Source organism: Leucoraja erinacea, chromosome 20 (genome assembly GCF_028641065.1).
Source record: "Leucoraja erinacea ecotype New England chromosome 20, Leri_hhj_1, whole genome shotgun sequence".
Lineage (NCBI taxonomy): Eukaryota > Metazoa > Chordata > Chondrichthyes > Rajiformes > Rajidae > Leucoraja > Leucoraja erinaceus.
Genome location: NC_073396.1, coordinates 17,431,933 through 17,458,940, shown reverse-complemented (window position 1 = coordinate 17,458,940; position 27,008 = coordinate 17,431,933). Strand labels below are relative to the sequence as shown.

The following is a 27,008-nucleotide window of genomic DNA, read 5'->3' as shown; positions in this document are numbered from 1 at the left end:
ACGGCCACCATGCCATCAAGTGTATTTTAGCACAAGCATACACCATTTAACCCTTCTTCCCAATGCTGCATTTAGGTCCCTCCTGAGACAGATTTACGAATTCTATTTTTCTACTTTCTATTGCTATCTCTTTTATTCAAGCTCTCATAATATTTGTTTAAATGGTTAATTACTGTCTGAACAATTTATAAATCACCATCTGCAGCAAAGTACTTCATATAAATATTATCATGTGTGAAATATTTTTATAATTAGCTTCTATATCACGTGTCTTTGAATCTGCATCATCCATCCCATTTACATTTTGAACAATTCAAATCCAACCCTCATTTCTATTTTCAGAGAAAGCAGTTCTAGTTTCTCCGTATTTCTGCACATTTTTGACCCTTGTAATAATGATGTGTTGCATTAGGCCTTGTAAAGCGAAGATCACAACATTTGGGATGTGATAAAACTCTACTTTTACCTAGTTATTTGTTGCACATGTGTGTTCACTCACCCTCAGTGCAGACTGTAGTTCATCCTTTAGAGAATTAATCTCCTGCTTCAGATACTGGATTTCAGATTCTTTGACCCGCAATAAAACCTGCAAATTTACCAAGTTAGAAAGCTTATCAGAGTTTTTACATTTTTCCAAATTGACAAATGTTGAGAGTGACTCAAAGTACTTCAACAAACAGAAAGAAAGAAATTGCGTAAACAGTTTGGGTGATGATGTAGGTGAGCATTTTGGGGATGGTGATCATGACTATAACTTTTAATTTTTTTTGAGGGAGAAGGTTGGAACTTGGGGGAAGGTGCTAATTTGGAATAAGGCTAACTGAAATGCTATTAGGCAGGAGCACAGGAGGATACCATATAACCATATAACAAATTACAGCACGGAAACAGGCCATCTCGACCCTTCTAGTCTGTGCCGAACACGTATTCTCCCCTAGTTACACTGAGAACAATTGTTATTGGGTAAGTCCACATCTGACAGGTGGGAGATTTTTAAATGCCAGTTGATCGATGTTCAGATCACAAATGTTTCTGGATACATAACGAGGGCAAAGTAAGGGAACCTTGGATGACCAAAGTGATTGTAAATTTAGTCAAAAAGAAAAAGGGAGCACATACAAGGTTTAAGAGGTTGGAATCAGATTGGGCCTTTGAGGAATATAAACAAAAGGCAGAAAGAACTGAAGCAGGCCATTAGAAGGGCCAAAAGTACATGAAATGCCTTTGGCAAATTGGATTAAAGAAAATCCCAAAGCGTTTAATACCTATATTAAAAATAAAGATCATAACCAGATCGAAGGGAGGACTCCTCATCGATAAAGGAGGGAATTTGTGCTTAGAGTCTAGGGATGTAGGAGAGGTACAAAATAATTGCTTTGCATCTGTTTTCACCAAGGAGTAGGAAATGAAGGACATTGTGGTAAATACTAATATGCAAGGGAAGTTTGAGATTGAGGAGGTGGTGGGGTAGGGGCTCTTGAATAGCATTAAGGTGGATAAATCCCCAGGACCGGATGGGATTATTCCCCGGTTATTGAGAGAGGCAAGGGAGGAGATTGTGGGAGCTTTCACAAAGATCTTTACATCTTCTCTGGCCACAGGCAAAGTCCCATAGGCTTGGCTTTGTACATGGCAGATCATGTCTAAATAACTTCATTGGGTTTTTTCAGAAGATGACAAAGGTGCCCGATGAGGGTTGAGCAGTGGATGTTGTCCAAATGAATTTTAGTAAGGCATTTGATAAAATGGTAGGCTGATCCAGGAGATTCAGATGCACAGGATTAATAGCGACTTTGCTGTATGGATTCAGAATTGGATAGAAGACAAAGGTGAAAGAACAATATTCAGGCCGGATGTCTGTGAACAGTGGAGTCTACGCTGGGACGGCTGTTCGTGATATATATAAATGACTTGGATATAAATGTAGATGGATTGATTAGTAAGTTTGCAGATGACACCAAGTTTGCTGTGGTCGTGGACTGTGAGGAAGGTTGTCAAATTATACAGTTTGGTTATAGAAACATAGAAAATAGGTGCAGGAGTAGGTCATTCGGCCCTTCGAGCCTGCACTATAGGGAGAGGCTTGACAGAGGTTACAGGAAGACCTGATAAAAATATATAAAATTGTGAGACAGTTAGAATCTTTCCCGGGATGCAAAAATCAAATACTAGAGGCCATAGCTTTAAGGGGAGAGGGACAAAGGTTAAAAAACATGTGCCGGGCGAAGTTTTCTTTGCACAGAGTGGTGAGTGCCCAGAACGGACTGCTGAGGGTGATGGTTGAAGCAGATAAATATGTTGCATTTAAAAGACTTTTGGATAGGAATATGGATATGTATGGGATGGCGGGATATAGGTTATAAGCAGATAGGTCTTGGCATCATGTTCGGCATGTTCTTGTGCTGTACTGTTGGATGTTCTATGGCCATGTACAAATGTGAAGTTTTTCTTCTCGTGAATAAATGTAAATAGCAATTACTCAGCCATTCACGTTGTCCTTTGTTGAGAGAGAAGACCCCCAAGCACCCGTTACAAAGAGACGACATGCAATGTCAACAAATCAAAGAGAAATGATTCTTTATGGCTCTGCCCTTACCTCCAGTTCGTAGACATCTTTCCCCAGTGAGAGGGGTGAGCCGGCACCCCCTTCCTTCCCGTCCCCAGTAATCAGCACCCTTAATCGGGCAAATTCTGCAGCCAAGTGGTTATTTAGATCCTGTAAAGAACAAGAAACATAAAGGTAGCTTGAAGAATACAGCTGGATCTAGTGATAACATGGGATAATCATTCTACATGCTTATTATAACCAGTGCAAATCTGAAACGTTTAGAAAAAAAGCTAAGTACAGAGTTACTTAGTTATAGAGCATGGATGCAGTCACCTTACACATGCACATGTTTCGAGGTGGAATGCTGCAAAATATTCAAGAATAAAAATTCTGGATGTTTTTCCCTTTCCCTGTTTCAGGGATATAGATGAAAAGATTACACACAAAGAACTTACCCCTCCCTCCTGATGGAATAAGGATAGAGTTCCCCTTGTCCTCATCTTTCAGCCCAGCAGCCTCTGGATCCAACACAAAATTCTATGACATTTTCATCAGCTTCAACATGATCTCACCACCATCACATCTTCTCTACCACACCCCTTTCTGCACAGACCACTCCCTCTGCAACTCTTTGGTTCAATCATCCCTTCCCACCTAAACTCCCCCTTTCTCCGGTACTTTACCCTGCAACTGCAGAACATGTAACAACTGTCCTTACACTTTCTTCCTCACCTCCATCCAGAGACCCAGCAGCCATTCCAGACGAGACAGAGTGCATGCATCACTTCAAACCTCATCTACTGCATTTGGTGCTCCTGATGTGACCTCCTTTCCATCTGTGATATCAAGTGTGAACGTGACTGTTTGGGTGAACACTAACACTCAAGACCTGCTGGATCTCCTGGTTGCAAACCCTTTTAACTCTGCTTCCCAGATTGGCCTTTATGTCATTTGCCTCCTCCTTCGCCAGAGTAAGTCCACACAACTCTGGATGAACATCACCTCATATTCCACTTAGGCAGCTCACAACCGAAAGGTACGAACATTGAATTTTCCAATTTTAAGTAATAACCCCTCTATCCCTCCCCCACCCCCCCATCCCCAATGCACACCCATCGTTCCCCGCTACCACACCATTCTTTCCCCACCACCTCCTCTTCTTTACCTGTATACATCCCTCTGGCTTTACTCTTCTCATTATCTTCTCTAACACGCGTTTCTGTCCTTTTCATCTCTAGTCTTTGTCACTTATACCACTCACCTGCCAATTAAAATACCCTCAGCTATATCTACCTGTCACTTGCAAGGCTTTTTCCCACTCTAACCTTTCTTTTCCTAGTTTCCCCTCCAATACAATAAGTCTGAAGTGATCCCAATCCAAAACACGCCCATCCATTCCCTCCATAGATGCTGTCCGATCCAGTGAATTTCTCCAATACTTTGTTTGTTTCCAGAAATTCCCATTGTTCCTGCTTGCTAACAATGTGAATACTGCGCTGTCTAGTATGTCATTCACCGTTACCTGGTTATGGCCATTTAGCTCCTGATTCTCCCGCTGACACTGCCGAAGTGCCTGCCGTTCAGCCTCCAAAGCTTGGGCCAGGTGTGCATTTTCTAAACATTTATGAGAGTACTGTTCTGATAGAACTTGCAGCTCCCGTTGGATGGAGACCAGTTCCTCTCTGTAAATTAGAGAATAAAAGAAACAAATGATCAATGTGAGATCAGACAAAAAATATTAAAGCAGACAAGCATTAAAAGAACACTAGAATACTTCACATCCCGGTAAAACATTCATATATATATAAAATATTATAATAATATTATAAAATCTACAAAATCCTTCTCAGGTTGTGTAGTGAATATTTGGCTTAATTTTGTGTGTCATAAATTATGGCATTTGCCTTTAAATTTTGTCTGCCTGTAATTATGTGTGTGGGATTTATTACGTAGTCGGAGGCGTGTATGCTGCTGGGATTCTTGCGCAGAAGCTGTTAGTTTTTTAGTTAGTACGGAGGAAGCATGGTGAGAAGGAATATCTTTCGGCCATGTGGACACATACGGAGTTCGACGAAGATTAAAGTGTACAAGCCAAAGAAGAAGGTTGAATGAATATCTTACTGTTTTTCTTCAACAATAAAGAAACTATTAATCAAAAGACTGTGTTATGAATATTTAGCTTTCGGGAGGCTTTGAATGTCTCGTGGAGTGCTCCCATGTGTAAACAACACTATCTCCTCACCCCTTGTATTCTCTTAGTGGCTAGAGGGAGCAATTCCTTGAACGATAGTCTGCCACTATAGGTTGGTCATTATGTATTTACGGACAGATATCATGGTATGGATGGATTGAATGAGAACTTTATATGCTGGTATCACAGCAATGTGCAAACTGTAAAATCTACAGATAAAAATTGAGTTTGTTATTGCAACTGGACTCTAATCTGGAACTAGAACAGAGAGAAAAAAATTAATGCTCAAAATTTCAAATATAGACATGGTGCTCAAGTTAATTCAAATAACAGATCGTAATAGCAATCTGAAATAATGAAATATCGTTAGCATTTCATATTTTCTCTGTAACTTATAACTATTTAGTGTTCTCACCTTCTCATTTCTGACACAAATTCTTTCTGCAGATGCTGCCTGAGCTGCTAGGTGTTTTCAGAATTTGATGTTTTAATGCTTTAATCAAGTGAGATTAGATCAGCAAAATGTGAGCTATTTTTTCAGTTTGTTAACCTGAGATAGGATGAATGGTCATTGATTCAAAATGCTAATATTGTTCAGCTCTTAATAAATGCTGAGGATTTTAGCACTCTCTATTTTGCAGGCATGATACTGGGATGGACTTTCTAACGTTCACCAGACCCAAGTACTCACATCAGAGGCGAGAAACAGAGATACCTGTAACCAATGTTGGTAACTATTTTTGCATTGAATTGCAAACATTATACAAATAAAGTTCAGTGGCATCGAGAGTATTTTGCTAACAATTTCTAAAAGCTTTGATGAGCAAGCTCTTACTTGTGCTGTTTGCCCAGATCCTCTACATCTGCATTCATACCACTAATCTGTGACCGATGTGTTTTCTCCAACTCTCTCTGCAGTTCCTCTCTGTGGGCATTCTTCATTGCTTCTATAGCTATGAAGAAACAGGAGACAACAAAAATTGTATAACTGCAATTTGTATAATTATTTAACACAAAAAATTCCCACGCAACTTCACAGTAGTGTTTTCAAACAAAATTTGATACAGGATTAAGTAAAGGGATACTAAACCAAAAGCCTGGTCAAATGATACGTTTTAAGGAACATCTGAAAAGGAGAAGGGTAGAAAGATGGTAAGTCTTAGTAAGGCAGTGCAAGCATATAGAGTCTAGCTAGCTGAAAATAGTGGCGGAGCAATTAAAATTGAGGATGCATGGAAGAGGTCAGAGCCGAAGGAACACAAATAAATCAAATTTCAGTTGATCTGAATGGGAAGAATCAGATGATATCACAGAGGACACGTGGTGGTGCAGCTGTTGGTGCTGCTGTGTGTAAAGCCCCAAAGACTTGGGTTCAGTTCTGACCCAGGGAGATGTACATGTGAAGTTGCATTCTCTTCACATCACGTGGGTTTCCGCCTGGTGGACCAGTTTCTCGCAACATCCCAAAGATATGTTGGATAGTTAACTACTGTAAATGACCATGTAATGTATAGTTTAGTGACAAAGAAATCACAAAGGCAATTCTGTGAGTATCCGAGAAAAAAAATTAATGGGCAGAGATTGCCTGAATATGCAGTTGGAGACATGATATTTATTACCTAATCAATTGTATTACTGATTGTAATTCGGTAATTATTCATTGTAATTCAGCCTCAGACAATCGCCATGGCAACGGAGCAAATGAGTGACAGGAGTTGCAAATAGTGAATCACCGTGTATTTACAGCTCCCCCAAAAAATTGAACATTTTGAATCATTTAACTATTCAAAACAGGCATGATATTCATCTCCAAAAAAAAAGTTGCAAGTATTGGCCGGGGGTCCAGGAGAGCGGCCAGGGGCCGCGCCCCGGTGGGGGTTCAGGGGGCAATACCCCCAGAAGCTCCTGCATTTTCAAGAAATTGAAAGTGATTCCCAAACATTCTGCTGGTAGTTTCCATAACAGAAGCTTAGAATTTTTCTAACACATAACCAGTAAAATAACCCCCAAAAGATATATATTTCATGAAATAGACAATAGGTGCAGGGGTAGGCTATTCGACCCTTCGAGCCAGCACCGCCATTCACTGTGATCATGGCTGATCATCCACAATTAAACCCCATTCCTGCCTTCTCCCCATATCCCTTGACTCAACTATCTGACTAGAAAGGCTGGAGTGACACCGCCAGGAGAGGGAGTAAGGGGGGCCCTGGAATATTGCCAAGGGGATTCATCAAACCCAGTGGTGAATGTCTGCAGATCAGATCCATTGAAATACATCTACTATCACTGATTAATGTGCTCCTATCTTGTCTAGGCATTTGAGTCTAGCCAGGCCCTTCTTAGGCTAAAAGTTCTATCTTGAAAGCCTCTATCTCTCTCTTGAAAGCCTCCAGAGAATTAGCCTCCACTGCCTGAGGCAGAGAATTTCACAGATTCACAATTTCTGTGTGAAAAAGTCTTTCCTCATCTCTGTTCTAAATGGCTTACCCATATTAAACCGTGGCCCCTGGTTCTGGACTCTCCCAGCATTGGGAACATGTTTCCTGCCTCTAGCGTGTGTCCAAACCCTTAATAATCTTATATGTTTCAATAAATGACATCATACAGCTAAAAAAAATCTTTACAAAAAATGTTACCTGAAATGTCTCTTTGCCTGGCACTGAGATGAGAAAAAACGTTTTCACCCAGAGAGTTGTGAATTTGTGGAATCCTCTGCCACTGAAGGCAGTGGTCTCGTCTCCTTCAGCAGCACATCTGTCTCCCATCCGGAGCACAGACACCCACTTCTCACCTACGCTCACTTCTCCTCACCTACACCTCGACTAATTCCCTCGCATCACTAAACCCCTCGCCTCGACAATATCTCAATACCAAACTTCTTCTCACACTTAAACCTCGCCTCAACTAACCCGTACCTCAATAAAGCTCGCCCCTCAATTAAACCTCCCACCTCACGAGTAACTCCACCTCACACCTAATCAGCGCCTCGACTAATCGCTGCCTATCACCCGCTCTCGCTATTTCTAGGCCCCCCCCGGCCGTTGGCGGCATCGCACGTGAGCGGAGCAGCTCCAACCAGGGGGGCGGGGCCGAGCACGGAGAGCAGCGCAGGCACACTACCCGAGAGGTGGTGGGAGGGGAGGGGCGCACTTGCGCTGACGTTGAGCCCCCACCCTCGGCAGCTGCAGCCCCTCCCCACGGGAGAGAGGCAGTGATTTATCGAGGCGGGGATTAGGTGTGAGGTGGGAGGTTTAGTTGAGGCGAGGTTTCGTAGTTGAGGCGAGGTTTAGTCGAAGTGAAAAATCAGATTAATTTCTAGGAAAACAAAAAAAAAAATCGGAATTCTGATTTAAATCTGTAGAATATCATGCCTGTCAAAAAGAATTCAAATTCAAATCCTGATACAAATATGTAAACTGTTTCTACCAGCTACAGTTGCGGCAGTTTCCTCAGCCAGAAGACGATCTTTCTCCTGCTGTAGATTCTCTAGTTCCAGCTGGTGCTGTTTTTGCAGCTCCTCAATCACCTTCTGATGGGATTCTTCCATTGCTGTGAAACCACGCTCACAAGTTGCCTGAATGGAATGAATACAGGTCTGTTAATACAGCATCGCATATTTTTTACTGAGGAATATTGGAATGTTATGAGTTGTATAAGATGGTAACGAGGCCGCATTTGGATTAGTGCGTTCAGTTTTGGTCATGCTGCTATAAGAAATATGTTGTGAAGGTGAAAAGAGTGCCGAGAAGATTTATGAGCCTCATTGGACGCCAAACATCCTTTGCACCACCTCGCCCAGGACTCGCAGCAACTGGGACCTCAACGCCTGTCATCTCGTCGCCCCTTCTCCCGTCACACAGCGACCCACTGTGGCTCCAGTTTCAACATGCTCGGAGCATGGAGATCCAGCTGGGAACAGACTTCGCAACTTCCTCAATTCACTGTTGCACCGAACACCACAGCCCCACCCGGTTTGGACCTGCCCCGCAAAGAGTGGGTCGCCCTGAACCAGCTCCGTACAGGGGTCGGCCGGTTCATCGCCAACATGTGTCGCTGGGGGCTGCGTTCATCAGCAGCCTGCATGTGGAACAGACCAGCAAACAGCGCAGCACGTCATTTTTGACCGCGTTGTCCTCCACCCCCCCCGGTGGAGGGGTAGACCTCACGGCCCTCAACAACAGCATATTGAACTGGCTACAGTGCCTGGAGGGCGTTCTGCTGCCTCAAATGCAAGAAGAAGAAGATGATTTATGAGGATGTTGCCAGGACTTGAGTCTGACATTGAGAGCAAAATTGTTGGTCTGACACCACTCAAACAGATTAATGATCTCGCATCTGTATTCTGAAATGTTGTTAGCAGTTATTTGTTCAACAACACTGGTATCGTCAGTGAATTTAAAGATGAATGCAATACATGAAATTGAAGGAGTTGCACGTGATCTGTGTCTCACCTGAAATGGGTGCTGGGATCACTGGATGGATGTCAGGGAGGAGGTATAGGGACGGGTGTTACATTTCCAGCAGTTGTAAGGGAAAGTACTTAGGGCGAGGATGGTTTTTGTGTGAGAAGGGATGAGGAGTTGCAGAGGGAGTGATCTCTGTAGAAAGAGGTGGGGATGGGAAGATGGGACTGGTGGTGGGATCACATTGAATTATGTTGAATGTGGTGAATATGCGGAGGCTGGTGGAGTGAAAGGTAACGACCAGGGAACTCTAACCCGTAGTTCTGCTAGAGCAGAACTATGGGACACAGAGTAGACATTGGTAAGTTCTGCACTCTCTCCAAAGCCTCCACATCATCCTATAACTCATAATCCACAAGAGAACATTCCAGGCAAAATAAATCCACAAACTATTGTTAGGAGTTTAAAATACACAGTACATAGAAACAATAAGAATCACACAGACCCATGCAGAACTCCGAACAACAGTAAATGGTAGAGAGAAAAGCAGACAAAGCTGAGGATAATAAAACACAATGTGCTGGAGGAACTCAGCATGTCAAACAACATTCGTGGAGGAAATAGACAAGCAATATTTCAAGTTAGGATGCTTCTTCAGATGTCGCACATTCCCTCCACAAATGTTGCCTGACCTGTTACGTTCCTCCAGCACTTTGCATTTTGCTCAAGATTCCAGCATCTGCAGTTCTTGTGTCTCTATAAACTGAGGATATATTGCCGTGGTGTCCTGATGGAAAAGGCTGGAGTGTCTCTCCATTATAACCTGAAAAAAATGTTTTGCTTTGTACAATAACATGTAAATTAAGCTGTAAACAAATAGTACACCTTTGCAAAATGTTGTAAACCAAAACCTGCTGGAAAGGGGTACTGCATTTATTATATAACACACAATGAAATACTAAGATGTAACACATGCAACTACATTAAATAATTATCTATTTTCAAATATCATTTCAAGACTGAATACTTAAATACAATAATGTGAATAGAAAGAGCAGGGAATATTTTAATGTTGATTCATCACACTTTGTTACAGCCCTGAATGGTATAGTATAATATAAAGGCTATAATTGTGTTTACCTGAAGAACATAGCCATCCCGTGCACTGTGCTCCCTTTCCTGTGCTGCCTTCAATTGCCTCTGCAATTCTCTATTTTGTTCCTGCAACTTGGAGACCTCCTGTTGTAACTTCTCCAACTGCAGAGATAAGTATCACACAATCAACAGTTGCAGTTCCTTACAGTTGGGATAAATGACTATGAACCAAAGTTATAGCCGTTTACTGACGGGGTACAGACCAGACGTATTTAATAGATGGTTGTTAGATGATAGAACAGTTTAACACAGGAGGGATAATTAAAATTTATGGAAGAATTAGAAAAACAGAACAACTTGTTATCATGTTCACCACAGACATTCTGGGCCAAAGAACCTGTTCTTATGCTGTTCTATGTTCTTTAAGTAAACTTTTGCTGATGAAAACTGGGTTGTTTTCCATGGAGCACAACAGGCTAAAGGGTGACCTAGATAGGATAGATGATCATGGTCTTCTTCCAAGGGAAGGGGAGCCTAAAACAAGAGGACATAGTTTGTAGGCAAGAGATCTGATGGGCGTTTTTTCACACAGAGGGTGGAGGATATCTGGTACAAGCTGCCCAAGAAGGTAGGTACTATCATATCAATCAAAAAGCATTTGTGTAGGTACATAGATAAGAAATTTAAAGGGATATGAAACAAATGCAGAAAAATAGCATGAGCATAGATCGGCACCTTGGTTGGCAAGGACAAAGGGCCCATTTCTATGAAGTATGACTCTTTAATGCTGGACCACTTATGAGGTGTTTGCACAGTAATCAACCAGAACCAGATTCAGAACCAGAACAGGATGAAACAGCACAAGGGTGAATCTGCATAACCATCCAACTGAATACATGCCAACTAAATGTTGTGGCTAGTGGATTTAAGTATGTTGTACAAGCAAGAGCCTGTTGAATTATAACACAAAATACAGCACATTTACTCTGAATTCATGTTCAGCATTTAAGATAACGTTCAAGCTGAAATAACTTCAGTTTGTTTGAGTTGAGTTATTTTAGTTCAACAAACTTACAAACCTGCACATCTTTGGGATTTTGGGAGCAACAGTTAGCAATTGTGGAAGAAGATTACAAACTTCCAAGGTAGAGGATTCTAAAACCAAAGTGCATAGGGTTAAGGTGAGAGGTGAGAGATCCAAGGAGAACCTCAGGGGCATCTTTTTCACTCAGAGAGTGGTCTATATCTGGATGAAGAGGACTGCCAGAGGAAGCTATAGATTAAGAAGACGATATAATTTAGACTTTTAAAATACATTTGAGCAGATATATGGATAAGAAGGGTTTAGAGAATTATGGGTCAAATGCAAGCAAGTGGGAATAGCCCAGCATGCCAACTTGGTCGGCATGGACAATGTGGGCTGAAGGGCCTGTTTCGATGCTGTAAAGCTCTCTATGTCGATGATTATGAAACATTCCCAACTTCACACTTGTCAGATCTGGCTATAATTTTTTTAATTTTGCCTCCAGTTTCAGTTCCCCAAGAAATCCACAAATAGTTCTCAATCCATTCCTGTTAATATCTAATTAACTTCAATCAAAGCACTCTTAATCTAAATTCCAAGTTAATTACCTGAGCCAGGCAGCAATTGAAGTATTTTGACAATCTTAGCAAAGAAACTACTTTAAACAGATATATATCGAAGAACACAAGAATTAGGAACAGGAATAGACTATCTGGCATCTAAATCAAGCCAGTCTTTATCAGCATATTTAAAACACCTTTCCCCTCAACATACAAGCATTCGAATGCAAGAAATAAAAGTAATGAAAATAAAAATGATAAAACATCAATAAATTCAAAGAGATAATTGTGAAAGACAAGGATTTGGAGCTAAAATTACAGGATGGTCATTTTGTTATTCTATTTGTACATTCTAAGAGATTAAAATCATTGTAGTTCATTCATTCTGGTAGTTCTCTGATCATTTGAAAAATTAACTACAAAGACTAAGAATTTCCACCTCATGTAATTGTTCATTCCTTACCTCTTTATTCAGCATTAATGCCAGGTCCTGTGAAGGAGATCCCCCTTCACTAGAAGGCGTATTGAGAATAGGAACTTGTCTCTCCTCACGCAGTGGTGTACATTCCACCTGCTGCCATCGGTGTTCAATTTCCACATTCACATGCTTAGGTCCTGGGCGTGGGGGCGTTATGGTGGCCTTGTCGACCTCTACCCTGTTTGCCTGGTCAAGACCAGATATTTCGAATCGTCTGCGCCTCTCCTCCCTCCGTCGTGCCCGGTCCAGCTCCAGGTCGCAGGTGCCCGTTTCAGAATTAGTTGCGGGCTGGAAGAACAGTGTGGTAGTTCTGCGGACATTTCCTCCATCGGACTGCTGTTGTGCCGGACGGAATTCTGCCCAGTCAAATGTTTTTGAACGTCCTTCTTTTCTTCGCTCCCAAGCTCTGCTTTTCTTTCGTTCAGCTTCTAAGCCAGTTCCATCAATGGAGGTCAGTGCTATCTGTCTTCCATTTGTTGATGCTCCTTCAAGCAAAGTTTTCATTTTTAACTTCTCTTCTGGTAAGCTTCTGTTGGAAACCAAATAAAACTTACAATCACTCATATCAAACCCATCAGGGCTATATACTCATATAGCATTTCTCTTTACTCTTTTCATTTCCTTCACTTATTTTCTGCCTTTGGAATGAAAGAATGAGAATGGAAAAAAAAAAATCTCTCTCGTTCCAATGGCGTGGGACAAGTTTGATAGAGCAGCATTTATATTTTAGACTATGAGTTTAGATTGTGCACAAACTGAATAGATTTTATGAGCATGGGGACATCGCAAAATTAGAAAATAAATATGGTATTAATGTAAAATGTAAACCAAAAAAGATTCAGACAGAATCTGTGGTGAAAGTGGTAACATTTCAGATCAATAACTTTGCACCAGAGTACAGTTAGATATAAAGTTAAATGGTCAGTTTGCAACCTGAGTTCTGGCTTGTTGGTAAGAATAATGAGGGGCAATATAGAAAGAAAAAATATATATTCTAAAAGGATTCAGGAGCAGAGGGATCTGGAGATATGGGTGCACAAATCATCGAAAATATCAGGATAGGATGAGAAATGAGGTGATACACAATTCTGGGCTTTATGAATACAGAATAAAAACATCAGGGCGATGTACATGAATGATTACTAGGATGAGGGATTGCAATTGCAGGGATAGATTATAGAGGCTGGGAATATTTTCTTTGAAGCGCAGATTAAGTGAAGGTCTGAAATGATGCCTGTACAGAGTGGGTAGTGAGAGTCTGATCCTGTTTGTGCATGGGTCTAGGACTACAGAGGTCACAGAAAATAAACAGTAACAATAAAAACGTATTTTATGCAATGAAGGTTCCATTGGGGTATCACGAAAGTGCGAGATAAACATCAGGAAAAAATTGCAAAGTTGAGGAAAAGGAAGAAGGAATTTGCAATTTTGCTGTGGTAGAAAGATGTGGTGCAATCATCCTATGATTCTATCTTCAAGACAGGATACGTTTGATGTAGTTAATGGAGATGTCTCTGCTGTCTGCCACAGGGATGGTTACAGCAAGATTCCTCCACACCTAGTGGTAGAATAGTTTCTCTCTGAGCTGCAGTGCACCTTCCTTCCTTCAAGCAGTGCAATGTTTTTGAACCAAGATCTAGAGAGCAGCACTGACTACTGTACTTGATTGTATTTTAACCCCATAAAAAACTATGATTCAATGAACTGAGAGGGATGATGAAGAATCCATTTCAAATTTGGCTGTCCTCTGAACTTTTGTTTTACCATTCCACATTAGTTACATGATATACCAGCAGATTAACTGCAGACCCAATCCCAGGGTTGATTGGAAGCAAGCAAGGCTGTGTCAGTACAGTTCTACTTCTCAGTTCCCACATGTTTTACTGGAGTAGAATTATTCCTGTCATTGCTCCAGCGGGCAGCGTACATTTTGCAGCGAGGCATGTCATGTGGCAGAGAGCAAGGTTAATTGATGGCGAACACCAGGTACAGCCAGTCAAAAATAACTCCATGTTGTTATATTAACTTTTTGATATTTAAGCAACCCAGCATAATAAGGGAAAGGGTGTTGTGTTTCTAGAAAACGCATATTATGATATCCCATTACAAGAAGCTGCATCATCTGTGCATTCATCAAGAAATGCAAGTTGAACAAAAATATGTGCTGTGTTTATTTATTAAGTTTTATTCAGACATTTGTTCTGAGAGAACAAATTTTATTCCATATGTCATATTTTTGGATGATGATTTGTGAATTCTGTCACGGTGATTTTTCAGCCATAACACATGTTGCTTGTACAATATCAGAATTAGCTTCACTCCTTCAGTTTAATTTAACAGCATCACCAAGGACTGCCCCGCTGCTAATAAAACACACACACGCACACACGCACACACCTAGGCATCTACCTGGTCACATCTGGGGTATTTGCAGGATGGATATTTTTCATTATTGCTTGCATCCAGTTCCGGCGAATCCCCAATGTCATGGCAGACAGTGTGTAGACTTTCCCTAAAGTCTAGCTCATGGATGATAAAAAAATGACAAAAGAATCAGTCATACAGGTTTGAACCTAGTTCTTTGGCCACTGAATCTTTGCCAAACAGGCACCAATTTACACTAATACCAGTTTATTCTCCCCACATTACCCTCAATACTTCCCAGATTCCACCACTCACCTGTTGCTCCTCAACTAAGGGCAATTTACAATGACCAATTAACCTCCAGACTTGCACAACTTTGGACATGAGAGGAAACCAGAGCACCTAGAGGAAACCAATGTAGTCACAGGGTGTACATGTAAACGTCATGGAGAGTACAAACGGTTTGGAGTGTACCTAGGTAATTGGAGCGGTGAGGCAGTAGCTCTACCAGTATGCTGCTGTACCACCCAAATAGTGTAAAAACAATCAAACTTTTGAAATAAATAATACAGCTAATTTAAAAACAGAGTTTGGTTGCTTTTATGTAGAACAAACAGCAATTAGCTAGCTACAGGCTGACATTTAGGATGTTTACATTTAGAAGCAGTATAGAACAGTACAGCACAAGAACCGACAATTCTCGTGCCAAACATGATGCCAAGTTACAATGATCTCATCTGCATGTACATGATTCGTATCCCTCTATTCCCTGCACATCCATAAAAGCAAATATCGTATCTGCCTCCATTCCGAGGAAACATAAAAAACATTAAAAGCTCAAACACATAGAAAATAGAATAGCACAAGAACAGGCCCTTCAACCCACACTATCTGTGCCAAACATGATCTGACTTTATTGCAGTCATTGTTTCTGTTATAAATTTATTCTGGAATATGTCAGGTGAAATCTATACTTACATAGATCTGGAATCCATAATTCCTTTGAACTTCATATTCAGTTACATCATAGCAATTACTTAAATCAATCTCTCCATCCAAATCCACTGCCTGCAACAAAGAACAACAAAGAAAATCCATGTAAAATGTAGGCACTATTTACTTGCAAGGAGATCTCAGTCTCAGAGTAAGAAGTTGTTTATTCCAGATGAAGTCGGAATGAAATTTGCTGGTGGATCGTTAGTATTTTCAGCACAGGCAGACCTCAAGTTGCGATAGCGTTTCCTTCCCGAAAACCGCTCATAACCCCAATCGATCGGGCAAAAACGGTATGGGAGAGGATGGAGATAGAGTGACCACTAGCTGGCTTTTCAGATTCAGTGAACGAGTGAATCTGCTCGACACTACCATTTGTGCTGTTACCACACGGCTGACAACACCTGCAGCCCTGCAGCTTACAACAGTCTCCACATTCATATGCACAGGGTGCCCATAAGTCAACCCCAGGAGAGATTGCGATCACTTTTTAACTAAGCCAGAAGGTAGTATTGTTGGTTGTCGAGAAAGGAGGTTTTGGGCTGAATCTGAAAATAAATACACTATACAAGGATACAAGCAGTAAAATGTCTTCCTCCAACCCGTCCGTTCTTCAAAGTAAATATTGTGACACTTACCTCCTCTGCTGCAGAATCATGGTAATACTTCAGAACGTGGTCATTCAAAACAAACCAATGCTTCTTCCACTGTAAGAAAGCGGAGTACATCCCTGAGATTGTCATATTGGCACGTCCTACTTCCCTCCTTTCATGCATACATAATATTATAGAGCAAGGATCTGATTTCTATCACAATGTTGGACAGAGTACTGTGGACATTTTCTCATCTTCATCATTGCTGAAGACGGTGACCTTTATTTACAGAGAATTTTCTTTACTGAATTCATACCAATGTTAGAAAAAGAACATTTCTACCAATGTTAGAAAAAGAATCAGAAGCAGTGTACAAGATGGCACAGGAACGGCACAGCGGCAGGGTTGCTGCCTTACAGCGTCAGGGACCCCGGTTCGATCCTGACTGCGGGTGCTGTTTGTACGGAGTTTGTACGTTCTCCCTTTGACCACATGCGTTTTCCCGGGTGCTCCGGTTTCACCCCCACACACCAAAGACCTGACAGGTGGTGGATCTTAAACTAGATCAGAATGAGACGGCAACCATCTAATAATGGTATCAGAAAAGAATCCTTTATCAAGGTCGAACTTTGCCCATTCTCTATCCCAAAGGGATGATTATCAATGATCATTAAATATAATAAAGACAGAAAGTGATATGGAGATAGGATAGGAAGGAGAAGTTTAAATAGAACATTAGCCATGATCTTACTGAAATGGATTTAACCAATCCTTCAAAAAGAGGAAGAAATGCAAAGCAATTTCATTTTTGTTACCTGGCCACTTGCAGAGAGTTTGGTCATCCAACCTTTCTTAAAATTCAGCAGGTCCGGCTGAAAACAGGAAACACAGATTACTGCCAGTCACTTAACCAATGGAAAGTTGTACGTGATAGGTAACTCTGTTAACTCTTCCAATTAAGAACAGGTGACAGCATAAAACCGAAAACCATGAACCATTAGCAAGTGGACAGCGGCATGGTCAGACAAATTAGTTTTCATTGATTGGTTACCACTGAATCTTATACCACCATTTCCACAGCTGTACTATCTTTCCTTCAGTTAACATTTTTTCCTTCTCTTTCTTTCTGTAGTTGCCACCATCAGTACTATTTCCTCCACATCTCCCCATTCCCTAATACCCAACGTTTTAATTTTGTTACCGTCACCGCCGTTTCAGTTCTTCTCCTGTCCAGTGATTTAGCTCTGCGAAATTGTGGGATGGGCACTGCAGAGATGTCTGGGGCAGAGTTGATCTGGTCTGATACACTCACAAAATCCTATGGCAACAATCAGCAAGTAAACCAAAGATTAATTATTTATAGTAGCATTCTGTTTACAATACAGCAAAATAAATACTAAAATCAATATCAGATTAATCATCTCCCTAGAAAGGAAATGGTGTATGCATTGCTTTAGAGAGAAGTTGGGATTAAAATTTCAGAACAAATGTTTCTGTAGCCCCACCGGAATGTTAAAAAATGAACTAAGGTACCCTGGAAATATTTTATCAGTCCAAGGAATAAATCTAGGTAAAATCATAGCAGGATGCAGAAAAGTATTAGTATATAAACAATAGGTGCAGGAGTAGGCCATTCGGACCTTCGAGTCGGCACCGCCATTCACTATCTTGGCTGATCATCCCCAATCAGTACCCTGTTCCTGCCTTCTCCCCATATCCTTTGATTCCGCTATCTTTAAGAGCTCTATCTAACGCTCTCTTGAAAGCATCCAGAGAATTGGCCTCAACTGCCTTCTGAAGCAGAGAATTCCACAGATACACAACTATCTGGATGAAACGTTTTTCCTCATCTCTGTTCTAAATGGCCAACCCCTTATTCTTAAACTGTGGCCCCTGGTTCTGGACTCCTCCAACATCTGGAACATGTTTCCTGCCGCTAGCGTGTCCAATCCCTTAATAATCTTATATGTTTCAATAAAATTCCTCTCATCCTTCTAAATTTCAGTGTATTCAAGCCCAGTCGCTCCATTCTTTCAACATATGACAGTCCCGCCATCCCTGGAATTAACCTTGTAAACCTACGCTGCACTCCCTTAATAGCAAAACTGTCCTTCCTCAAATTTGGAGCCCAAAACTGCACACAATACTCCAGATGTGGTCTCACGAGGGCCCTGTACAACTGCAGAAGGACTTCTTTGCTCCTATACTCAACTCCTCTTGTTATGAAGGCCAACAAGCCATTAGCTTTTTTCACTGCCTGCTGTACCTGCATGCTTACTTTCAGTGACTGATGAACAAGGACACCCAGATCTCGTTGTACTTCCCCTTTTCCTAACTTGACACCATTCAGATAATGATCTGCCTTCCTGTTCTTGCCACCGAATTGGATAACCTCACATTTATCCACATTAAACTGCATCTGCCATGCATCTGCCCACTCACCCAACCTGTCCAGTCACCCTGCATCCTCACAGTTCACACTACCACCCAGCTTTGTGTCATCTGCAAATTTGCTAATGTTACTTTTAATCCTTTCATCCAAATCATTAATGTATATTGTAAATAGCTGGGATCTCAGCACTGTCATTCCTACTAGGATCCCTTTCCAGTGAACTTTGGCCAGCTTCTCCCTCGTCAGATTCAGATTCAGATTCAATTTTAATTGTCATTGTCAGTGTACAGTACTCGTGGCTCCATAGTCCCCTTTGCTCAACTGTAATACTGACACTTCCAATTTTCCCTTCTCCCTTTCAAATTGTAGATTAAAACTTATCATATTATAGTCACTACCTCCTAATGGTTCCTTCACCTCATGTTCTCTGATCAAATCCGGTTCATTACACAACACTAAATCCAGAATTAGCTTCTCCCTGGTAGGGTCCAGTACAAGCTGCTCTAACAATCCATCTCGGAGGCACTCCACAAACTCCCTTTCTTGGGGTCCAGAACCAACCTAATTTTCACAGTCTACCTGCATGTTGAAATCTCCCATAACCACTATTATTTTAACAACCATTTTAACTCTTGATTCAATTCAACTTCCACCCTATATCCAGGCTACTGTTTGGGGTCCTGTAGATAACTCCCATGAAGGTCTTTTTACCCTTACAATTCCTCAGTTCTATCCATACTGACTCTACATCTCCTGATTCTATGTCACCCCGTGCAAGGGACTGAATTTCATTCCTTACCAACACTGTGGAAACAATGGAAGTTGGCTGGATGCTCAAATAGATTTAAAGCCATACTTTGAGACACAACATTTGGAATGCGGCATTAAAACAAGAAATTGTTCCTTGAAACAAGGAGCTTTATGCATTAAATAGGAAAAAACAAGAAGGTTATCCTGCATCTGTATGGACATAACTTTGTAACAGTTGGAATATTACCTGCGATTCTGATACACCTTAAGCCTTAATAAACAAAAGAGGACGGTGAAAATTCAACTGGATACCAGGAAGACAAGGTAACGGCAAAGAAAAATGTGACGCCTTCCACTGGTTTTGATGAGTGGGCCGAATTTTGTAGAGGACGTTAAAAATCATAGATTTGAACTGGAAGATACATTATATATTTCAGAATAGTTATGCTTACTCTTTCCCTTGGATAAGATCTTTTCTCACTTCGACCTCGATGTCTTCCACTACAGACATTGGACTCAGAGGAGGAACTGGACTCCATTTGCTGAGGTCTCTCAATCTCCAGTGCCTCAAACAGTTCAATGACTTGCGACCTCCTATAAGGAAACAATGGGAAGTTTTCATATGACTCGCCCTTAAGCACACAGCTATTTTTTTTATTTTAAACAATAGAGTGCATCAACATTGAAGTAGTTCAAATTGTATGCAGCCACAATGATACGTGCAACATTTAAGAAGGATGGTGGGAGAAGGAGAAACATCAACAAAAAAACAATGCTGTAAGATTTTGTCTGTGCTGCATACAATACCTCAGCATGATTGTTTAAACTTGAAATGTAAAACTATTAATTAATGTCCTGGAATATACAGTTTGGTAATCAACTGATACCTGTAGTGACATTTTTATTTGCACCTTATATTTTTTAAGGTTGTGACATTTTCTTTTCAAAATACAACTTGTTTGCTTATCTCTTCATATCAAGGATTTAAAGTTAAAAAAAAAAGATTAAATCAGACAGCCAAGCTCAAGAGAAGCGATTTGCATGTAGTGTTTTTGGACAATAGACCCACGGTGGACCTGGCAAATGCATTTGGATCTGTGCCAAATAGTCTTATTTGGAGTGTTTTTGATTTCTTTAGAGTTCTAGGATCAATAGTAAATTTAGTAAAAGCATATTTCCAAGATGTCTGAATGTACAGCAGACTTTAGTACAGCAGACTTTACGACAGCATGGCAAAGACTAGAGATGGGCATTATGGCAGGGTGTACAGGTGCACAACCTTTTATCCGAAAGATTTGGGACCAGACACTTGTCGGATTTCGGACATTTTCGGATTTCCGAATGGAAGATTTTTAGCATAGATTAGGTAGGTAGCGCGGGCGGCTTGAAAAGTCTGGAGCGGCTGCCTCCTCCCCGGAGACCGGGGAATCATTGTAAATCATTGCATAAATGTTAGTCAGTTAGTTTGGAGGGATTTTATGTGGTGGTGGTGGTGGGGTGTGAAGGGGGAAACTTTAATTCTTAGTCCCCTACCTGGTCGGCGACTCCCAACATCGCGGAGCTGGGGGCTCCGTCCAGCCGCGGGCGGCGCCGGTTGGAGCTCCGACCCCGGCAACTCGACCCCTGGCTGCGAGGCGCTCCAAATCCAGCCTCGCAGCGCTCCGGAGCTTACCGCACGGCGACCCGGTAAGGCATTGACCGCTCCCCACCTCTCCAACCAGGTAGGGGACTAAGAATTAAAGTTTACCCCTTCACCCCCTCACCTCACTCCCTCTCCCCCCCCTTCACATAAAAGCCCTCCAAACTAACTGACTAACATTTAAGCAATGATTTACAGATGTTTAAGTGTCTCCCCGGTCTCCGGGGAGGAGGCAGCCGCTACAGTAGCACAGACCTGGGTTGACCGTGGGTCGTTTCGGGTCAAGTTTGGCGCCAAACGCGAGCTTTGGTGTGCAGACGACATCCTGGGGAAAAATGGCCGGTTTTCGGAGTTTTTCGGTTTCCGGAACTCCGGATAAAAGGTTGTGCCCCTGTACTATTTCCTCATTAGTGTTTACAATGGCGATGGAGCTGGTGATTAGAGCATCACGGTGGGTCATCGGTGGGGAGAGATGGCAAGATGGACCGCGCCTCTCTCCAATCAGGGCCTATAAGGATGATATGACCTTGGAGACCACAACAATTGCTTGTACAAGAAGGTCTCAATCTTGTCCAAGTTAAATGATAATCTTAAATGGGCCAGGTTGAAGATTAAGCCTAGTAAATCACAGAGTATTTCTTTGGAAAGAGGAAAGGTAGTAGAGAAAAGGTTCTGTGTAAATGAAGAAAAAATCCCGTCTATAATGAAGAAACTAGTTAAAAGTTTGGGTATGTAGTAGAACAGGAAGTTGGATGACACTGAACAGGTTCAGCAACTTAGAAAAGATGTTACTGACGGGTTAGAAAGAATAGAGAAGTCAGCGCTTCCAGGCAAGTTGAAGTTGCGGTGTTTGCAGTTTGGGCTATTCCCTAGGTTGATGTGACCACTGACAGTATACGAGGTGGCAATTTCTAAGGTGGAAAGGTTAGAGAGATTAGTTAGTTCATATATTAGGAAATGGTTAGGAGTTCCACAGAGTCTCATATGGGAACGATATTCTATGGGAAAGATATTCTCCATTTACTATTGTCCAGTTTAACAGAGAAGTTTAAGTGTGCAAAGGTGAGGATTGAGTTGCAATTATCAGGGAGTAAGGAAACCTTTGTTAGTAATCTGGTGCCAAGTGTAACTAGAAGGAGGAAGTGGAACTCAAAGCAGGCAGTAGAAGAAGCACAATCACCTCTGGGTCATACAGACATCATTGGTAGGGTGCAGCAAGAGAAAGGAGGCTTAGGGCTCAGCACAAGGAAAGCACATCCAACAGAGAGGAGGACATTGGATGTAGATCAGGTATGTTGTCAGGAGGAAGCAGTGAGATGTGTAAAGGCAGTAGCTCAGGTTAAGCAGGGACAGTGGATGAACTGAGGAAGTGTAGAACAGAGGTTTAGCTGGAGGTTAAATGTAACCAATTACTCAATAAAAGCAATTAAATTAAATTAACCTAATCAATTAAAGGCAGGTAGACAAAAGTGCTGGAGAAACTCTGACATCAGTCTGAAGAAGGGTTTTGGCCTGAAATATTGCCCATTTCTTTCGCTCCATAGATGCTGCCTCACCCGCTGAGTTTCTCCAGCACTTTTGTCTACCTTTGATTTTCCAGCATCTGCAGTTCCTTCTTAAACAATTAAAGGCAGGCATAGCTGGGGTTTATACAAGTACTCATGCAGGCACGAAAATTGCTATCAAAACATGGGGGGGGACACAATTTCTTGGCGGCCATGCGCACACTCACACACACGCGAGGCTTCAGCCATGGGCCCTGTGGACGGTAAATACGGGAACGATGGTCCAGGCTTACAGCCAGCGCGGAGAAGCAGCGCTAAATGCAGCTCAACTCTACCCGTCTCGCCGGGTTAACCTACAGCCCTGCTTGGACTGACGGGACACCCGCCTGGAGCCGTGGAGCTAGCGCTGCTTCTCTGCGCTGGTTGTAAGCCTGCGCCGTCATTTCCATAAATCCAGGCAGGGCTGTAGGTTAACCTGGCGGGACAGGCAGAGTTGAGCTGGGTTTTGTGCTGCTTCTCTGCGTGGCTGTGGGCCTGGGGGCACCGCTCCCGTCTGATTCCCGACGTCTCTGGCCACCCCCGGGCGTGTGGGTGGGGGAGCACTCGGGTGGGGACGGGGACGGTCCAGTGGCGGATCGGCAGCAATCCTGGCTGTGGATGAGGCGCAGGTCTGTGTCCAGGGATGCCGAGAGTGTTTTTCGCTTGTGACCGTATGACCTGGGCATGCAATTCAAGCTCCGCTTTATGATCCTTGCTCCACCAGGATGTCTCCCTCTTCCAATCACCGCGCTCAATCCTCAGTCCCACCCCCTACCTTCGCCTCTGACCGACACCTCTCTCCTCCAATCATCGTGCTGAATCATCATGTCCCGCCCCCATTGCCCACTGACCGTCTATTTTGTCCAATCGGCGCCCTCGATCATCAGTCCCACCTCCACTGTCTCACGGAACGCAGAGATTTCACCAAGTTTTTAAATTAGGTTTACAAAAAATGGGGGGGATCGTCCCCCACCTCTCAAAACAGGGGGGGGGGGGGGGGGGGGGCATGTCCCCCCTGCCCCCCCCGGGATTTCCGCCCCCGGCTCTAACTTGGACGAACAAATTGAGAGGAGTCAAAAGAGAAGTTAAGAGTGATGACAGGTTCTGACAGGCAGATCAGAGTATTAGTTGAACTGGGACAGGGTATTTAACACTGGATCACTATCTTGTTTATAGAGTTCAGTCAAAATTTCATAATTTAGTCATAGATTATTATTAAGATTATAATAAGCAGCTCATTTAAGTGGCAAAAACAATTATTGCCTTGATAATGAATCTACAGGGATTACAATGTATTCTGTGTATACCAATAGTCTAAGTTCCATGCAGCTGTTGCTAGAATCTATTCACCTGCAGTTTCTAAGTGAATTGATCAGAAGAGGCGAAAAAGTATGCTGTATCCAACTGATAAAATCTTGAGTAAACCTCATTAATTATTTATAGCACAAAAATACCAAATGTTGACATTTCCTAAGCAATTGACAAAGGTAACACACAGTAGGCTAACTGGCAAGGACATAACACTGGACTAATCTTAACTGTCAGTTACAAAACAAGGCAAAATCATTCATTGTGAAATGCAGGTTTGATTTTTTGACAGGCAGCAGGAAGTAGTCTTCTAAAATCTGCAATCAAATGGATGCGAGGCAGAGAGCAGATGGCAATGCTGGACACACAGCTAAGAGCAAATTATGGGCAACCTGCAAAAGAGCACCAGACAATCAGAAATGGATCAGGAAAAAGAAAACCATCAGCAAATGATTAACTCCCCACCAGAGACATTTAAACATCACACATGCGTTATCAGTAACTAGTTAGATGCAGAGTATCACCAGATAGCAATTAAACCATGCAATTGTAGGCTTTAACAGAGATGTTATCAAGGTGGTTGTTAAGCAGGAAATCATAACATCCACTTCAGTTCTAGTGGCTTTTCCCATCCCTCCATTTGTTCCCCCTCCATTTTATATTTTTTTCAATTCAGAGTTCAATGTACTTATCTTCCTGCCACTTTCTTTTTTTGCCCCCACTCTCGATAGAATCAGTCATACATCACAGAAGCAGACCCTTTGGCCCAATGCCACATTTCAGCTTGCATGCATTTGGCCCATAACCCTCACAACTTTCCTATTCATGTACCTGTCCAATTATCTTTCCACTGCTGTTTGTTGTACCTGCCTCAACTACTTCCTCTAACACCTTGTTCCACATACCCACCACTTTCTCATCTTAAATGTATGCCTGCTAGTTCTTGAATTATCAACCCTTGGAAAAAATCCCTATCTATGTACTTCATGATCATATACACCTCTATAAGATCGCCTCTTAGTCTCCTGCACTTCAAGAAATAAAGTTGTTGCCTGCCCAACCGCACTCTCAAGTCCTGGCACAATCCTCGTAAAGTTTCAGTATACACTTTCCATCATAATGGCATCTCTCCTCTAGCAGCTTGATGGAAACTGAACATGGTACTCTGTGCTGCTTCACCAACATCTTGTACAATTGTACCATGTATCATAACATCCCAACTTTTATTCTCAATTTCCTGACTGATGAAAGTCAATGTGCCTAAAGCCTTAGTCACCAACCTGCGAAGCCACTTTCAGTGAACTATGTACTTCACTCTGCTCTACAAAACGCATCAGGGCCCTACCATTCCCTGTGATGGTCCTGTCCTGGTTTGACTTCCCAAAATGTAACACCTCACTCACACTTATCTGAATTAGACTCCATTAACCATTCCATTGCCCACTTTCCCAGCTGAACAAGATCTCACTGTGGGCTTTGATAACCATCGTCATTGTCTACAATATCAACTGTTTTAGGATCATCTATAAAGTTGTTAATCATGCCTTATGCATTCTCATCCAAAGCATTAATATCGATGACAAACACCAATGGGCCCCAGCACCGATCCCCAAAGTACGGGCCTTGTTCAAGAAACAGCTGTTCACCAGGTTGTTACAGGTCGCCGAAAATGTTTAACATGTTGAAAATCCAGCGGCGACCAGAACAAGATACGACTCTTTGGGCGACTACTCACGACCATACAGGCTTCACCCCACGACATGTTGTCAGGGTGTCGCCTGTATGGTCGTGAGTCGTCTCCTAGTCACCCAAACAGTCATAGCGTCTTTCTGGTCGCCGCTGGATTTTCACCATGTTGAAAATTTTCGGCAACCTATGACGGTTGCAGGCAGTCACCGAAAAAGTCACGTAAGTGGGACAGGCCCTTTATACAAATATAGAATTCTCATTGGGACATTGACAAGGGAATACTTTAAAGGCAGCAGCATCACCGACAACTGTGATGGCGGATACTGGAGTACTTCCGGACGTGTTTCCATTCATTACTTTCAGGGCACCTTCATATAGGGTGGCATAGCGGTTGAGTCACTGCCTTGCAGTGCCAGATACTCGGGTTCGATCCTGTCTACGGGGTGCTGTCTATACGGAGTTTCTATGTACTCCCTATGACCACGTGGGTTTTTTCCAGGTGCTCTGGTTTCCTCCCACATTCCAAAGATGGCAGGTTTGTAGGTTAATTCGCTTCAGTAAATTGTCCCTCGTGTGTAGGTTAGAACTTGTGAACTGGTGATCGCTAGTGGGCATGGACTCAGTGGTCAGAAGGGCCTATTTCCACACTGTATCTTTAAACCTGCATTTATGGTCAGGAGAATACGTATGCTGCCTCATATGCCTCCAAATCCAACATCCTTATCTTCTTACCTACAGGCACAGATCATTTTAGTAGGACAAACACTAATAACAAAACGCATTGAACTAAGTTAATCCTCTCACCAATGAACGAACTGCTGATGGATCTAAAGGCACATACAAAGGGCTGTTCGATTCAGAGGGTCGATCATAATTAAATATCATAAGCCTTTGCTGACAGCAGCCATCAATAAGAAAATGGAAGGCATCGGCAACAATGCTAGCAAGTCGCAGTTGTATCAAATGACCGGCTCACTAACACCCATTTCATCTTTTTCTAGGACCACTTTGCTTCAACCTTATCAGTCTTGATCTAAACGCAGTCTGAAAAATGAATCCCCTAGTGGAGGCACGAACGATTGCCTGTGACATTACAGCAGTATTTCACTGAGTGGTATCAAGAAGCCCTGGTAAAACTGAATTCCGTGGGTATCCAGGCGAAAAATCTTCGATGATTGGAGTCATGCCGTACACAAAGAAAGGTGGCTGTTTGTTGGTAATCAGTCATCCCAACTCAGTATGTCACTACAGGAGTTTGTCAGGCAAGTGTCCTAATGCCTTCTAAACTACCTTACTTCGCTGTGCTGCTATCTTTGGGGATCCTTCAATACATACACATTTCTCAGAAGTAGAACTGCTTGTTTAGTCTTCCAGCTTGATGTTCAGTCTCACACTGCTCCATATCGCAACTATCTGTGTTTACTCGCGGAACAC

At 42.2% G+C, this 27,008-nt stretch overlaps 1 protein-coding gene across 1 annotated transcript in view; it reads right to left on the bottom strand.

Annotated features, from left to right (window-relative positions):
• LOC129706855 (myosin phosphatase Rho-interacting protein-like) overlaps nt 1-27,008 on the bottom strand; it is a 125,018-nt gene that overhangs the window by 10,478 nt on the left and 87,532 nt on the right. Inside the window, exons 9-21 of the mRNA XM_055651427.1 lie at nt 19,847-19,988; nt 17,454-17,570; nt 17,068-17,124; nt 16,298-16,366; nt 15,645-15,734; nt 14,712-14,821; nt 12,288-12,831; nt 10,286-10,402; nt 8,169-8,316; nt 5,575-5,692; nt 4,071-4,230; nt 2,597-2,716; nt 500-586 (exon numbers count right to left, since the gene is read on the bottom strand). Coding sequence (XP_055507402.1) covers nt 500-586; nt 2,597-2,716; nt 4,071-4,230; nt 5,575-5,692; nt 8,169-8,316; nt 10,286-10,402; nt 12,288-12,831; nt 14,712-14,821; nt 15,645-15,734; nt 16,298-16,366; nt 17,068-17,124; nt 17,454-17,570; nt 19,847-19,988 — 1,879 coding nt within the window. The remainder of the gene's footprint in view (nt 1-499; nt 587-2,596; nt 2,717-4,070; nt 4,231-5,574; nt 5,693-8,168; nt 8,317-10,285; nt 10,403-12,287; nt 12,832-14,711; nt 14,822-15,644; nt 15,735-16,297; nt 16,367-17,067; nt 17,125-17,453; nt 17,571-19,846; nt 19,989-27,008) is intronic.